At 54.4% G+C, this 15,456-nt stretch overlaps 1 protein-coding gene across 1 annotated transcript; it reads right to left on the minus strand.

Moving 5' to 3' along the window:
* Positions 1–262: 262 nt before the first annotated feature.
* SRXN1 (sulfiredoxin 1) lies at positions 263–6,379 on the minus strand. Its single transcript, XM_043602691.1, has 2 exons — positions 6,143–6,379; positions 263–2,523 (listed from the first exon to the last, which is right to left on the minus strand). Exons 1-2 carry the CDS (start codon positions 6,362–6,364, stop codon positions 2,320–2,322), a joined length of 426 nt encoding a protein of 141 aa, XP_043458626.1. The 5' UTR covers positions 6,365–6,379; the 3' UTR covers positions 263–2,319.
* Between the last annotated feature and the right edge of the window lie 9,077 nt (positions 6,380–15,456).

The raw sequence follows: 15,456 nt of genomic DNA on the forward strand, positions 1-15,456 counted from the left end.
ACCCAGCCCAACGTGTGTGTGTGTGGGGGGGGTGTGTCACCATATTTGAAGAGAATTGCCTCAGTCTAGATCAGTGGTCTCAGCCTGAGGTCCCCGAATGGCAGCACCAGCAGCACCTGGGAATTTGTTAGAAAAGCAAATCCGCTGGTCCCACTCCAGACCTACCAAGTCAGAAACTCCGGGGGTGGGGCCCAGCGATCAGTGTTTTAGAAAACCTGTTTGAGAACCTAAGCCGGCGGTCCGAAGTAACTATACCCCCTCGTTTTCATTAACAAGCTTTTATTTGGGAATGTTTTTTGGTTTACATAAAAGTTGCAAAGGTAGCCAAGAGTTGCTATATACTCTGTACCCGGCCTCCCCTCCCCCATCATCTTCCATTTTCCGTGTACATTTGTCAAAACTAAGAGACTGACATTGGCAGGTTATTAGCGAGTAAAATCCAGACCTTAGTCAGGGCTCCAATTTTCCCACCACTGTCCTTTTTTTGTTCTAGGATGTCACACTCCATTTAGGACTACATTCGTTTTCAGTTTCAACTGGTCACCTCGGTCATCTTTCCCTGGGACGGAGAATGGGTGGGAGAGCAGTTATCTTTGTTACTGAGCTGGGGAAACTGAGACTGGAAAACACCTGGTGACCTCAGGTCACCCCAGAAGGGCGATGAGAGCAAAGCCTGCCTCACTCTGCACCCTTCCTGCCCCTCTTCCTTTCACCCAGGACTCTTATTTTCAGAAGTCCCTTTGGAATGTCCCTCCTGGCCTACCTCCAACAGCCATCTCAGACCCTGAGATGCCTCTATGAGAGCAGGCCCAGCCCTGGGAGAGGTCCGCCCCTGCCCCATTGCTTCTTCCCCTAGATTGAAGGGCCGGGACAACGTGTAGGTAATTAACCCTGGCTTGGGCAGATCAAGGCCCTGTACAGAAAGAAACAGTTATTTGCCCACGCACAGCCATTTGTGACTGATGAAAAATTCCGCCAATTCTTTGCAGTTTCTCCCAGTAAGAGGTGTAGTCTGTTTTGCCACTCCTCGAATCCAGGCCAGTCATATGATTTGCTCTGACCAAAAGAACTTTGCAGAAGTGATGTCTTACCAATTCTGGGCCTAGAACCCAAGAAGCCTTCTAGCTTCACTCACTCTCTTGGCACTCTGAAGCCATCCAAATAAGCCTGAGCTGACCTGCTGGAGAGACCAAGTCTCTCCTGGGGAGGACTAAGTCAACCAGGCAACAGCCTGCCAAATGCCCGACAAGTGAATAGGGCTATCTTAGACCATCCAGCCCCATCCAAGGTTAACAGCTGACGGCATGCAGCCTCAGGAGTGACCCTGGGCAAGACCAGAACTGTCCACATGTGCCCAGCCTAACCTGCAAACCCACAGAACTACAGGCAAATGAATGATGTGCTTTTAGCTGTCAAGTTTGGGGATGGTTTGTTACACGGCAAAGACTAACTGATACACAACTCCTCATTTCTCTCTTGGTAATGGGATTCCAACTTTATTTCAGGAAACAGTGCGCCAGTCCCAGGAGATGGGATATGAAGGGTCTCCTCAATATGACAGTTCTGTCCCCTGCCATCTAAACTTTCTTTGCAGCCAGGGGTGGGAATGGTAGCCGGGTTGGGCCAAGGAGACCTAACGGAAAGATGCAGGGGGACAGAACAGGAAATAGGCCTCTGAAAAAGGTCTGACTTTATGATAGAAGTTGAGAGTGGGCTTGGCCCTTCCTCCTCCCCCGCACCTTTCTTCTTCGAACGCAGCCATGATTCCTGGAGGTACAGCTGCCATCTTGGACCATGAAGTAACAAGCAATAAGGGAGAGGCCAAAAGGAATCACAGAGATGTGAGCTCTGCCTTCTCTGGGGTCCTGCACCCATACCGCCTGTCTCCAGAATTCATGCTATGTGGACGAACCTCTCTTTGTTGAAACCACTGCAGCCTAGGCTTTCGTCTACTTGCAGCCGAATGTATCCCGCATACTGGGAAATACACAGACAACAATGCAGAAGGATCCTTGTCCTTGGGACTCCGGAGCCAGGAGTCTGTAGCTCTCCAAACCCATCTTCTTTTCCACCCCATTCTCTCAAAAATACCTCGAGGTCAAAGACAGGACCCCATTTTCACAGCAGCGGGATCTGGGGCTCCCACGCTGTTCGGGAAGGAGTCCAAGGCCTTGCGGCGAGTGGAACAGGTGCTCAGAGTCAGACCTCCCCCTCAGGCACGGAGAGGCACCCCTGTACGCTTTCTGCATGGCCCAGCCCGCTGGAGGCCAAGTGTGTCTTCTGGGACCTTCGCAGGGTTGGCAGGGGCCACGGCGGCTGCTATTGTAAGTCCGGCGTGGAAGCGCCCAGGTACACCCTGAGGTCCGAGAGGGTGGACTGGACGAGCTTGGCGGGGATGGTCTCTCGCTGCAGCTGCCGGTAGGCTGCGTAGCGATGGCAGCCGCCAAAGGAGTAGAAATAGTCACCACCCTGGGCCCCTTTGATCCAGAGGACGTCGATAGGGGGGACGCTGTCGGGATCCTCCTGGAGAAGAGGGTACAGGGTCAGTGAACACGGCACAGCACTTGGTGGTTTGCAGAGGAGAGGCTGTTGAGCTCCTACAGAGTGCTCACGCTGGCTCGTGAGAGCCAACTGTTAAACACTCGGCAGTTTGGGGAGCTGCTTGTCACCAGCTCGATAGCTTGAAAATCAGCCACGGTGGTTTACATCAGGGAAACGAGCCGGTGCCACGAGTCGGGGCTTTCCCCCCCGCTAGAGACCAGGTTGTTACACACTTGGGTTTATCCTTATACCACAGACACGCGATCTGCTGGGCCCTGTTCTAGACTCTGGGAATAAGGTACAGCCAGAATGGGTTGGACACGGCCCCTGCCTTCATGGGGCTCCAGTCCCGTGGGGCGGATGGAAGGGAAAAGTGAGCGTTGGCCTGATGAATGCTAGGAGGACGGTGACACAGGTCGTGGGTGGCCACGGGGCCTCTCTGAGGTGACAAGGGAGCAGACATCGAACACAGAGGAGCCAGCTTGGGAAGAGAGACAGGTGCAATAGTTTAGAATCAGGGCCCGACTGCCTAGGCCCAGGCTCAAATCTCAGCTCTGCTACTTAACTGCTATGTGATCTTGGACAACTAATGTCTGTGCCTCAGCTGTCCCATCTATCAAATAGGGACGTCTTAGAGGGAACAGCAAATGCAAAAGGCCAGAACAAGTTCACCGCGCTGGAGGCATGGGCAAGGAGGCCAGTGTGATCAGAGTGGACACGAGGTCAAGGGTACAACAGGTCAGAAAGGGCAGCAGGAGCCAGACTGGGCAGGTTTGTTTCTAGGAGCAATGGGTAGGCCCTGGAGTGTTTTAAACAGCGGAGAGGGTGATGTGATTTGATGACCATTCTAGGAAGCTGTCATGAGAGCAGGCTCGGCGGGGTGGGCAAAGTCAAGAGCAGGCGAGACCGAGGTAAGGCCTTAGCAGGCGTCCAGCGAAAGACGCTGGACAGGGAGAGGAGGACAGGTTTGGGACATGGGGGCAGATCTGAGATGCACGGGGTAATGTAAGGAGAAGAGAAAGAAGAGAACCTTAGTTGACTTTCTGTTAGAGCCCCGAGCAGCCAGTGCAGAGCAGGTGGTCCTTTGAGTAGGGAGAGCCTGAGGTGGGGTCGAAGGACTGGGCACAGTGGGGAGACCACATTAGACAGCGCCCATGGGTTCTCTTTTTTTATGCTTATTTGACAGATTTATTGAGACATTTATTCCACGAATCATTCGTAAGCAGTAATGCCCAGGGGTTACAGGTTGGGACTCTGGAACCCCCAAAAAACCTGAGTTTGAATTTCAGAGCCTCCCCTGAGCAGCTAGCGGACCCAGAGCAAGTAGCCTTGCCTCTTGGAGCATCATTCCTCATCTGTAAAATGGGAGTGGGCCCTCTATAGGGCTGCAGATGAACAGTCACAGAGCTGATGCGTGTGAGGCGTAGAACACAGTCTGCCTGGCAGTGGGGCACTAATGAGGGGCAGTGTGCTGGGTGGGCCAGGTGCTGGGGGCACGATGGTGGGTGGGCAGCATCACAGTCCCCCGGACGTCCATGTCCTAATTCCTGAAGCCCGTGAACATGTTACCTTACAAGGCAAAAGGGGCTTTACGCATGGAATGCAGCTAAGGATCCTGAGATGGAGAGATTATTCTGGGTTATCCAGATGGGCCGAATGTAATCACTGGCGTCCTTGAGAGTGGAAGAGAAAGGCAAAAGAGGAGGTCTGATGGTGCTGGTTTTGAAGATGGTGGAAAGAAGCCATGAGCCAAAGGATGTGGGTGGCCTCTAGAAGCTGGGAAAGGCAAGGAGAGGGATTTTCCCCGAGAGCCTCCAGAAGGAATACAGCCTTGCCGACACCTTGATTTAGCCCAGCGAGGCCCATTTTGGACTTTTATATATATTTTTTATTATTTTTTAAGTTTATTTATTTATTTGGAGGGAGGGAGGAAGGGGGGGAGAGAGAGAGAGAGAGAGAGAGAGAGAAAGACAGAATGGGAGAGGAGCAGAGACAGAGGGAGAATGAAAGGAGATTCCAAGCAGGCTCCACACTGTCAGGGTGGAGCCCGACGTGGAGCTCAAACTCACAAACCAGGAGGTCATGACCTGAGCCCAAACCAACCAGCCGCTTAACCAACTGAGCCACCCAGGAGCGCCCTCCCTCCCCCCATTTTGGACTTTTAAACTACAGAACTATGAAATAATACATTTGTATTGTTTTAAGCCACTAAGTTCCTGGTAATGTGTTACAGTTGCCAAAGAAAAGGAATGCATGTGGTTAGCAAAGACAGGCTTGGTTCTTGCCCTCACAGAGCATATGCTTCTAGCATGGAAGCCAGGTGTCTAAACAGGCCATAAAAACCCAGTGGGATCAGAGCTATGCTGGTGGGCACGCAGGTGTCTGGGGGCCCACAGGAGGCCACTAACCCAGTAGGGGGCATCGGGGAAGACACTGAACACTGGGACCTAGAGAGCAAGAAGGAATTAGAAACAGTAGACATGGACGAGTTCTGGCAGGGATCAAAGCCTGTGCAAAGGCCCCAGGGTGGGAGAGCACATACATGGCTAGATCCTTCGCGAACAGCCAGGCACCAGGCTAGTGGTGAGGAAACAGCCAAGATATGACAAAGCCCCTGCTTCTGTGCATGAGGTGGGGAAGGCAGATGATAAAACACAAACAAATGTATAATATAAGTTAGGTGCACAGAAGTGCGTTATGGAGAAATACTTCGGTTTATAAGGGGAGAACTTGAAAGCCAGGGCTCTGTTAGCCAGGGTGGAGAAGGGGGTGCTGAGGCCTGAACCAAGAGAGGGAGCAGGTTTTGTGGCTATCTGGGGGGAAGCAGCTCCTGGTAGAAGGAACAGTAGTGCAAACTCTAGGTCTGAACACCATTGTGAGGAGCTGTGGAGGTGTCTGGTGGGGCCTTGGGGTCTCACAAGGTCACCTGGCAAGGGTATGATGGGGTAAGATGACCTATGCCATGCAGGCCTAGCCTGACACAACTCTTCCCTCCCTCCCCCAAAGTTCCTGCCGGGATCGTGTCCCCATTCTTGAGCACCTCAATGCTGGGGCTGACCCCTCAATGCTGGGGCTGACCCCTGTCCTCTCCCAGTCCCAGTGTAAACAAGGCCCACCCAGCAGACATGACATGTCCAGAGCCACCGACTGTGACAGCCAAAAGTGACGGCACGGCTTCACTCCAGCGAGTGTGGTGGCTATGCTGCGGGGCATCGGAGCCAGTCTGTGCCACTTTCAAAGTGCTTGACCTTGGACAAGTTACTTAAAAAAAAAAAAAAAAAAAAAGCCTCCGGTGCCTCAGTTTCCTCGTCCGTAAAAGAGGAACAGTATCCACCTGACTAGATACAGCGCTAGAAACAGCTCCCGGGGGCTGCAAGTGCTATCTTTATAAATAGACTCAGCGATCGTTATTTTAGTTATCTGGTCCAATCTCCTGCCGGCCCAAGTGAGGAAACAGAGGCCCAGAGAGGCCCAGCCCCTTGCTCAAGGTCACACAGCAAATGCTGAGCTCCGGCGGCGCCCGGAACCGGTCCCGTCTCGCGTCCGGGGCGACCTCCCTCCTGCGGAACCCTCCCGCCGGCCGGCCTCCCAGGGGCCTCACCCGGATCGCGTCCACGAGGCTCTGCACCTTAGCCGGGTCCAGCACGGACGGCAGTGGCCGGATAAGCACGCGCAAAGGGACGTTGTGCACCGCGGCGATGCAGCCCGAGTGGATGCTGCCGCCCTGCGCGCCGCCGTTCGGCCCGGGGCCCCCAGGGGCCCCCCGGCCGACCCCGGCCCCGGCCCCCGCCCTGCCCAGCGCTCCTCCGGCTCGCAGCCCCATCGCGCCGCCGCCCGCCCGCCGCGCCGCCTCCCGCGGGCTTTAACCCCGGCCGGGCCGTACCACTCCGCGCGGGCGGCGGGGGCGGGCGCCGGGGCGAGAGCGTGCCTCCCCGCCCCTCAGTGGTCCGGCCCCGCGCTCCCCGCTCCCGGCGCGCGGCGGCCAGCGCGGCCCTCGGGCTGTCCGCCGGGGGGCGCCCCGCAGCCTCCCCTCCGCCGCGCCGCGTCCCGGAGTGGAAGCGCCCGGGCGGGCTGACTCAGGGTGAGTCTGCAGGTCGCGGGGCGGCGGGAGGGGCGCGGCTGACGCACCGGCCGGGGTGACTCAGGCTCGTGGCGGGCGGGGGCGGGGACGAGGGGGCGGCCGGACCTGCGGAGCCAGGATGAGTCGGCAAAACGCCGCAGTGCGCGGCTGCCCCGGGGCCCCGTGGGAGCCTTTGCCGGAATGGCCAGGGAGGTGATACTAATACCGACAGGAGCCAAAGGACGAAAGCTGGCGCCGGCAGACACTCTTCTGCACGCTTTGCGTGTGTATTAACTTATTTAAACCTCCAAACAACCCCGCCAGATAGGTGTGGCCATTATCCCCCTCCTACAGATAAGTAGACTGAGGCGCGGCGAGCTTTAAATGATTTGCCCAAGGTCGTGGAGCCAGTTAACGTGGCCGAGCCCGGGTTCAGCTCCAGGCTGCCCCTCCAGATTGCATTTTGTGCTTCCCTGCTGGCTGCCTCTGTGCAGCCAAAGTAACTGTCACAAGGAGCCTTCTGGAATGCTGCTGACAATGTGTGGGCACTGCCCCAGACACGCGGACTGTCTCATCGCATCCTCGCGGCACCACTACGATGTAGGCGTTGGGGCCAGAATTATTGCACTGCTTTTCCAAGGTAGGGCAGCTGGAAACGAAAGTCATCGGAGCCTGCAGCCCCGGGGCCACTTACAGGGCCACCGCCACCTGTTTACGGATGTGGACACGAGGCTGCAGGGGGTGGTGGTGATGGCTTGGGCCCAGATATGCTGAGTGCCAGCCCCACTCTCTCCCCTTCGAAGTCCTCTCTCCCCTCTGGTCCGGGTTCAGCACCCAGTGTTTTCCGAGGCCAGGGGGAGGTAGGCAGAGGCTCCTGGTTTAAATTCCAGGTGTTGATCAGCCGTCTATGGCAACCTTAGGACTTTGGCCCAGATATGCTTGGGTTTGGATCCCCATTTGGTCACTACCTAGCTGTGTGGTCTCAGGCAAGTCGCTTAACCTCTCTGAGTCTCAGCGTTCTCTTCTTTTAAAATGGTTGTGAGGAGATCGTGGGAACACTTAGAGATAATGGTCAACGGAGGGCAGCGTGAGGGGGTAAGTCAGTGTTTACACAGCAGTAACCAAGGAAAGTGACTGGTTCGATCGTGAACACCCAGAGTGCTGAAGGGGAGGCCATATTTGACTGAGAGCATCAGGAAAGGGTCCCTGCGGTCGAGGCATTCCTACTGGAAAAGGGCTTGGTCTTGGAGAGGGAGAGGGAAGAAGCAGGTGACAGTTTAGGGTGTCTGAGGTCACATTTGAATCGTGGCTCTGCCACCTGGTAAACTGTGTGACGTGGCGTGTGTGGGGGAGGGTAGCTCCCCTTCTCTTGCCTCAGTTTCTTCTCTGGCTCGCCAGGAGAGTAGATGAGAGTAACACACTAAGTGTTTAGAAAGGTACTTGGCGCATACAAAGTGCTGAAGAAAAGGCAGGCAGGAAGGACATTCCACAGCCGCAGCCTGAGCTCAAGCAAGGAGGCGGGGCGGATCTCAGACCTGGCGACAGACAGACAGGCCTATCTGGTTTGATTTGCCTCCTCCTCCCCCTGGTTGGCCTCTGCACGGGGGAAATGCAGAGTCACCCTCTTGCCTGGAGAAAACCAGAGACGGTGCGCCCTGTGGGGAGGGGAGGCTGCCGCCTGGGCTGGTTACTGACGGGCCTGAACTCGTGAACGGCCCGTCGTGCAAAGCGGTCACGAGTGTGGATTGTGAGAATTCACCTAAGCGTCCGCTGCATCGGCCCCGTGTGGCCACTGTGGGCAGCAGGTTCTTCGGTTTTCGTCCTCTGTGTCCTAGGTTTTTAATCCTTGACTTGCCCCTTGTCCTCAGAAGGCTCCTGTAGCTGAAAGCGCTCACATCACTACACAACAAAGGTAGAGCTTAGGACGTCCCTCGTTGCTTCTTTTTGAGAGTGAAGAAAGCTTTACTAACCATTCCTTACTGGTCTTCCCTGCCCAGGAGCCTTTTCCCCCTAACGTTTTGGCAAGAGTTGTATCGCATGCCCATGCCCAATGGCCACGATTGGCGTAGCTTCATTGTCGGAAGTTGGAGAGCCGGCCTCTACACAGTACCTTTGTGTTTCATTTTGGATTCTCCCAAAAGTAGACGCTGGGACAAGGCCTGGGCGCAGGTAGTCTATTGGGGAAATATTCTAGTTACTACCGCTGCAGAACAAACCGCTCCAAAATTCAGTGGCATAAAATCACCACTTTGCTATGCTCGCAGATTCTGTGGGTCAAGTATTCAGACGGGGCATGGTGGGGGCTGCTTGTCTCTTCTCTACAACGTCTGGGCCATCAGCCAGGTGACGCAACAGCGGGGAGTGACTTGATGGCTCCGGCTGGAATCATCTGGAGGCGACTTCATTTACACATCTGTTGGACGGTATTGCCTGCCTGTCAGCCGGAACACGTCCATGGCGCCTCTCCATGGGGCCTGGGCTTCCTCATAGCTGGCTTCTAAGAGTGAGTGTCCTAAGAGAACCTGGCAGAAACTTCGTGGCCTTTTCCAATCTAGTCTTGGAAGTCATATAGCATTCTTCCTGCAGTGTTCTATTTGCAGGAGCTGTCACAAGTGTCCTCCCTCTACCCCGGCTCAAGGGAAGGGAAGGGGACAGAGACTGTCTCTTGATGGAAGGAATAGGAAGGCTCTAAAAGAGCTTGTGGGTGGGAGGTGTTGTTGTGGCCATCTTTGGAACACACATCTACTGTAGGAGGCGATGCCAGGAAGTAGTGGGGAAGGGAGAAATGCCAATAAAGGGTATATGCTGATGAGCGGGTTAACTGGGTGGGCAGCTAGGGCTCACTCCTGCTAGGGACTCTCTGAAGAAGCGTCCTGCATCGTGCATCAGAACTGTCCCTCTGAGGGACAGGGGGCTGGGTATATGCTCACTGACTCCTGTCCCTCCCTGGTTGAGGGTGGCCTGAAGATGTGAAATTTCTGCCATCTCTGGTCTCATACACCAGGCGTTTGGGTATGCAGAGGACTTGCCTGAATGTTTGGGAAGATGGAAGGATTTTGGTGCCATAAGAGGAACATTACATTTTAGATTCCTCCCCGCCCCCCGCCCCGAAATGCGCTTGTCCATTTCTTTTTTTTTTTTTTAATTTTTTTTTTCAACATTTATTTATTTTTGGGACAGAGAGAGACAGAGCATGAACGGGGGAGGGGCAGAGAGAGAGGGAGACACAGAATCGGAAACAGGCTCCAGGCTCTGAGCCATCAGCCCAGAGCCTGACGCGGGGCTCGAACTCCCGGACCGCGAGATCGTGACCTGGCTGAAGTCGGACGCTTAACCGACTGCGCCACCCAGGTGCCCCTGCGCTTGTCCATTTCTATGTACAGGATCCTGCCATGTTGCTTTGGTCTCATTGCCTCTCTCTTGTGTTCCTCTCCGTCTTCTCTTTGTCGTTCGTAGCAACCCTTGAGTTTCCTGTTCTTATTTTAGGCAGGAAGTTGGCCTCTGTCTCCTGCAGCTTCGGTGCCTGCGGGGCATCTCCTTGGGGGCTTGGGACAGTTTCACACATACACCGCTTCTCATAGTCACAAAATGACTGCTGGTGCCCATGGGGACGGGCTCCTTCTTCATTTACGTCTTAGCTCAGCTCTCACTTAGCTATTATTCCAAAATACGGTAGACTGGGTGGCTACAACAATAAACGCTCATTTCCCACCGTGCTGGGAGCTGGAAGTCTGAGATCAAGGAGGGGTGAGCCCCTTCCCAGTTCACAGACTGCTGTCTTCTTGCTGTGTTCTGGGCGAGGGAGCTCTCTGAGCCTCTGCCCTCAAGGGCACACACACATCACATTCATGAGGGCTCTGCCTGCCCCCAAACCCCACCTCCACATGCCATTGCACTGAAGATCAGGCTTCCACATATGAATTTCGGGGGGGGGGATGCACACTCAGTCCATAGCAGTTCACGTCCAGAAGAGAGAGAAACCTCCCCCAGCGATGATGGGGTCAAAGCCTTTCTCTTGGGTCTGGTTCGGCTGGCTTGAGTCAGCATTAATAATGTTCCCCAGAGACATACCATGTGGGAGCTGCTTAAGCATGGGTGCTGGAGCCTGTCACCCACTGGGGTGACCGTGACTGGCCCAGAGGAGACCTGCCAGCCACACCCCTGAGGTCAGCCTCCTTTGAGCCACTCAGAGGGGCTCAGGGATGGGTGGATGTCTGGACAGACGTGAGGTTTGTTGCTGAGGAAAGGAGGAAGTGAAGGCCTGAGTGTCAGTGTCAGGGGCTCTTGGCCCAGCTTGGATTTCAGCTGAAGTTGTGGGGGGGAAGCTCTGTGCAAGCCGGGACTCACCCAGCACTGCCAGCTTCCCAGCCCACGCTCCCTGTGTCGTCTACATGTTCCACCCCTGCGGGAGCTTTGCTCATTCACCAGCACATGCCAGAGATGTTAGGGTGTTCACTGCTGGGGACAGGAGCTGGGGGGCAAAAGCCAGCCTTCCATTGTCACGGGTGGGCACATTGTGAGAGGTGTTCCAGACCATTTGGAACTTTCCAGACCCTTTGCAGACACCAGCAGTACCCAGCCCTGTTGTCGTAGCAGTGACCTCACTAACACACTCTCTGTCTTATTCCTCCTGCCCGCCCCCCACCCCCCCACCCCGGGTTCCTAGGATCACCTCCCAAAGACAGTGCCTGCACTTGAATCTCAGGCTCTGCTACTGGTGGGGGGAGGGGCACAAAACTAGGGCAAAGGGCCAATTTCATAGGTCATCCCCAATAGTTCTTCCTGTTGCCTGCGTTAAAATTACACATCTCTTACTAGATGCGTGACCTTGGGCCAGTCAGTCACCTGTCTGTGCCTCAGTTTCCTAACCTGCAAAATGGCCATAATGATGTCACCTAATTTGTAAGGCTGTTGGAAGAATGAAGAGAGAGGACGTGGGCAAAGTCCTTAGAACAGTGCCCAACACACTGTAAGTGCTCAATAAATACGAGCTGTTTGATTACATTTTAAATTAATAATAGATCTTGAAGGTCTCTCCGTGCTTTTGCACCTTCCAGACTAGTCTCAGTGTGTTAGCCAAGAGTCTTGTTTGCAAGTGACGAAAGCCAGTGTGAATTAGCTTAATGGAAACGGGGACACTTGGCTCCCTTGACTGTGGGGTGAAGCCGGGCCTCAGGGAAAAGTGGGTTCGGAGATGTCTTCTCTGTCTCTCGCTTGACAGAGGGATTACCTCCACCTTTTGATAAGAGAAGGCTTAGACGAGAGAGGTTTAAAACACTGAAAGGGTAACCTTGCATGGAAAAGAGTCTGGAAATAGGAAATCTGGGGCTGGGTTGGTGGCCCCATGGTCACTAGGGGCACAGACCCTTTCTATCTGTCCACTCCATCTTTTTAGAGTAGGGCTTTTGTTCTCAGATTGCCCTTCTGGATGAAGATTGGTGTTCAAGTGTCAGCCTGGAAGGAGGTAGAGAAGTGGAAAGGCAAAAGGTCATGACCCCCTCCTTTTTGGGGGGCTGTCTCGGAACTTCCAGATCATACGTTCCCTTGCACGTGCTTGGTCAGAACGTGGTCTCACGGCCACCCCTGGCCGCAAGGGCAGCTGGGATATGTAGTCTGCATTCAGCGTGGCAATGTGCTCAGCTAAAACTGGAGTCCTCTTACTAAGGAAAGCGAGAAGGGATAATGGTAAGTAGCTAGCAGGTCTTATGACTCAGAGAGGCAGAGAGAGGAAATTTCCAAATTCTAGCCAGATGCCCACATTTGAGCCAATCAGCCATGGCCATGAGGGACAGAGACTTTTTTTTTTTTTTTTTTTAAAGCAGAAGCTGCCTTTATTGATTATGACTTAAATGTATGTAGTTCATTAAAAAATAATTACTGGTCGTTCGTCTGCTATCGGCTAGGCATTGTGCTAGACCTAGGGGATTTTATGATGAGCAAAAAAGACACTTCATTCTCAGTCTCGTGAAGTTTATAGTCTGGTGGAGGAGACAGATAATGACCAAATAATCACACTGATTAACGGAAAAGTGTACTGATGGTAAGTGCTCTAAATGAAGAGCATGTGGCCCCTGAGGAAGTGACAATGCAGCTGGGAGATGAAGGATGAAAAGGGGCTTAACTCCTGAGGGTGGCAGTGACAGCAGTTCAGATAGAGTACGTCACTGGTGGCGAGAACCGCTTGTGCAAAGGCCCTGTGGCAGGAGAGAGCAAAACTGCTGCAGCGAGGCAGCTGGCCACATGGTTGAAGATTCAGCTAGAATGACTGGAAGAGCCAGGCCAGGTAAGGAAGGCTTCAAAAGTCACCCTAAGCGCGTTCCACTCCCCCGCCCAGGATGTCGTTGAAGTGTTTTAAGTAGAGAAGTGGGGGGAGTGACATGATCAGTAAAGATCCTGCATTTTTGAAAAGAGCCGTATGGCTGCTGTGAGGAGAGGAAGGGAGGTGGGGGAGGCAGAATGGATCCAGGGAGGCCAGTGAGAAGGCTGGTCCCATTGTCCAGGTAAGAGTTGATGGTAGCTGTGGACTAGGGTGGGGATGGAGAAAATTGAGAGGAAGCTGGTGACAGATTAGATGCTAGGGCAGGGGAGACAGAGGTGGGAGAGGGGACTTCTGGGTCTTTTGGCTGCAAGCTGGGATGGGTGCTGGCGCCATCCACGGAGGTGGGGAACCCTGGAGGAGAACCACACCGCAGCCTCCGACTCGGGCTGGTCTGCGCGCTGTTGGGATATTGGGAGTGGAGGTGGCCTGTAGGCAGATACGGATTTGCAGCTTAGAGAGGAGGTTGGAATTGAAAATGTGAATGTGCGCATCTGCTTGTGGGTGGAAACTGAGGCCATGGGTGTCATGAGCTCATTCCCCCCCCCCCCCCGGCCCCGAGGGTACGGTGACAGGAGGAGAGCCTAGGAGAGAACCCGGAGGAACACAAACCTTACAAGGAGGGACAGGAAATGAGTTTCCTTCCTTGGGTGCAGATACGAGCGCCTGCAAAGTTGCTAGATGGAGGACCGGAGAGCTGAGCCCTGGAGGTCTTCCTCTGAGAGGACTGTGAAAAGCAGAATGGATTGTTCTGCCAGTTGAGGCGCTGAGGGCTACAGCGGGGGCAAGCCTGAGCTGACGGACTTCAGCAATAAAGACACTCCCGTCACAAACCGCGAAGTCCAGAGGCAGCATCCGGAGCGGGCTTCGGGGACGTTTTGTCAGCGCTCCCTGGTGTCATCAGGGATATGGGCTTTTCTCGTCTCTCCGCTTTGCCATCCAGGGGGTGGGCTTCATGCTAAGGCTGGTTCCCTTCGAGGTCACGAGATGATAAGCTTCCTCGTTCATGTCCAGGGAGAAGAGAGACTTGGCTTCCTTTCTCTCAAAGGAGAGGGAGAAGCGGACTTTCCTGAAAGCTTCCAGCGAGCCTCTCCTTAAGTTTCACTGGCCAGAACTGAGTCACCTCCCCATTTATCAGCCCCTAGGGGGTGAGATTACTTTTCATCCGGTCAGGACCACCCCTTAAGCTGATGGTCAGGTCCCAAATTGCATGGCTGCCAGTCGAGGAGGGAAGGACGGGATCTAGATAGTGGGAACCAGCATCGATTCCCATCTCCCTCTGGGGCGCCTTCTGTATTGCATGCTCGAGAGTTAAAAACTGCAGTCTCAGACTGCCTTGCAGCCAGGATAATGACAGTGAGTTAGGTTCCGCCCGTTAGATGCCCCGCTGCCGAGTTCGGATGGCAGAGGTGGGCAGGGGCCATTTTCTTATTGCCTTGTCTCCTGCTGCTGGCGAGATGGTCATGGAGGCCCTAAGTTTCCTGTGACAGTGTTCCAGTGTGGGGCCTCCAGCACAGTGGGAGACAGGAGACCGTTTGAAAGGCAGTGGCAGCGGCCCCCTGACCCTTGGGTCACACCGATAGTGCTGTGTTCTTGAACTCACTAGTTCCAGTGAGCCTGCTGATATCCCTGTCTGGTTTTGGAGCAAGTGGCTGCTCCCCTGGTGGGCCGGTTCTGTGGAGATGTTCCAGGGGGTCCAGCTGAAGGCTCTTCCCCTTTGGTCCTTCCAACAATTCTGTCAGCAGCAATTCCCTGCTGTGTCAACCACTTTCTGCTTCAAGGGGATTTAATACAGGGAAGGAGATGTTTGTAAACTGTGGGTCTAGCGTGGGTTCTGTTCCCTGGGTCTGAAATAAATGTAACTGACACAGCCCCAGGTTAGAAGCAGTGTGGGGGCTCCTGGGGGGCTCAGTCAGTTGAGCGTCTGATTTCGGCTCAGGTCATGAGCTCACGGTCCCGTGGCTTGGAGCCTGACATCAGGCTCTGTGCTGACAGCTCAGAGCCTGGGGCCTGCTTTGGATTCTGTTGTTTCCCTCTCGCTCTGCCCCTCCCCCGCTTGTGCTCTGTGTCTCTCAAAAATAAATATTTAAAAAGAAAGAAGCAGTATGTAGTCACAGAGGACTATGTGTGGCTGGTTAGGGAAAGCAACAGGTGCCTGGGCCCCTCAAAGCCCGTTTGGAGATTTTGTGTGTGTGTGTGGGGGGGGGGGGGTTGGAATTCCCAAACTGCTGTCATTGCTGGAGACATGTAGCACATTGCTCAGATTATAGCCACTTGTCCAGAGGTATGTGAAGGGAAAGGCAGACAGGCACCAGTACTAAAAGTTGAGTGTACTGCCCACAAAAGGAGGGACCCCAAAAGCTGGCCCCAGGGGAGATTGAGTTCCAGCCTGCAGCCTGGCATCCAGCCCTCAAAGCACATGGCCTTGCCTCTCAGTGAGTCCACCTTGGGGGTTCGAGTTAGGTGGCACGGTGTTGTGGTCCCCAGGGAGGTTTTCAGTAAGGTGAGGACACGTTTGTAGTTTGAAAGCTCACCAAGG

The sequence above is a fragment of the Prionailurus bengalensis genome, chromosome A3 (assembly GCF_016509475.1).
Source record: "Prionailurus bengalensis isolate Pbe53 chromosome A3, Fcat_Pben_1.1_paternal_pri, whole genome shotgun sequence".
Taxonomy (NCBI): Eukaryota; Metazoa; Chordata; class Mammalia; order Carnivora; family Felidae; genus Prionailurus; species Prionailurus bengalensis.

Excerpts from the sequence above, each read along its gene's own strand:
- SRXN1 (XM_043602691.1), bottom strand. The coding sequence starts at position 6,364 with ATGGGGCTGCGAGCCGGAGGAGCGCTGGGCAGGGCGGGGGCCGGGGCC. Across the intron at positions 2,524-6,142 it reads GCCTCGTGGACGCGATCCGG|GAGGATCCCGACAGCGTCCC; the intron begins GTGAGGCCCCTG and ends CCTCTTCTCCAG.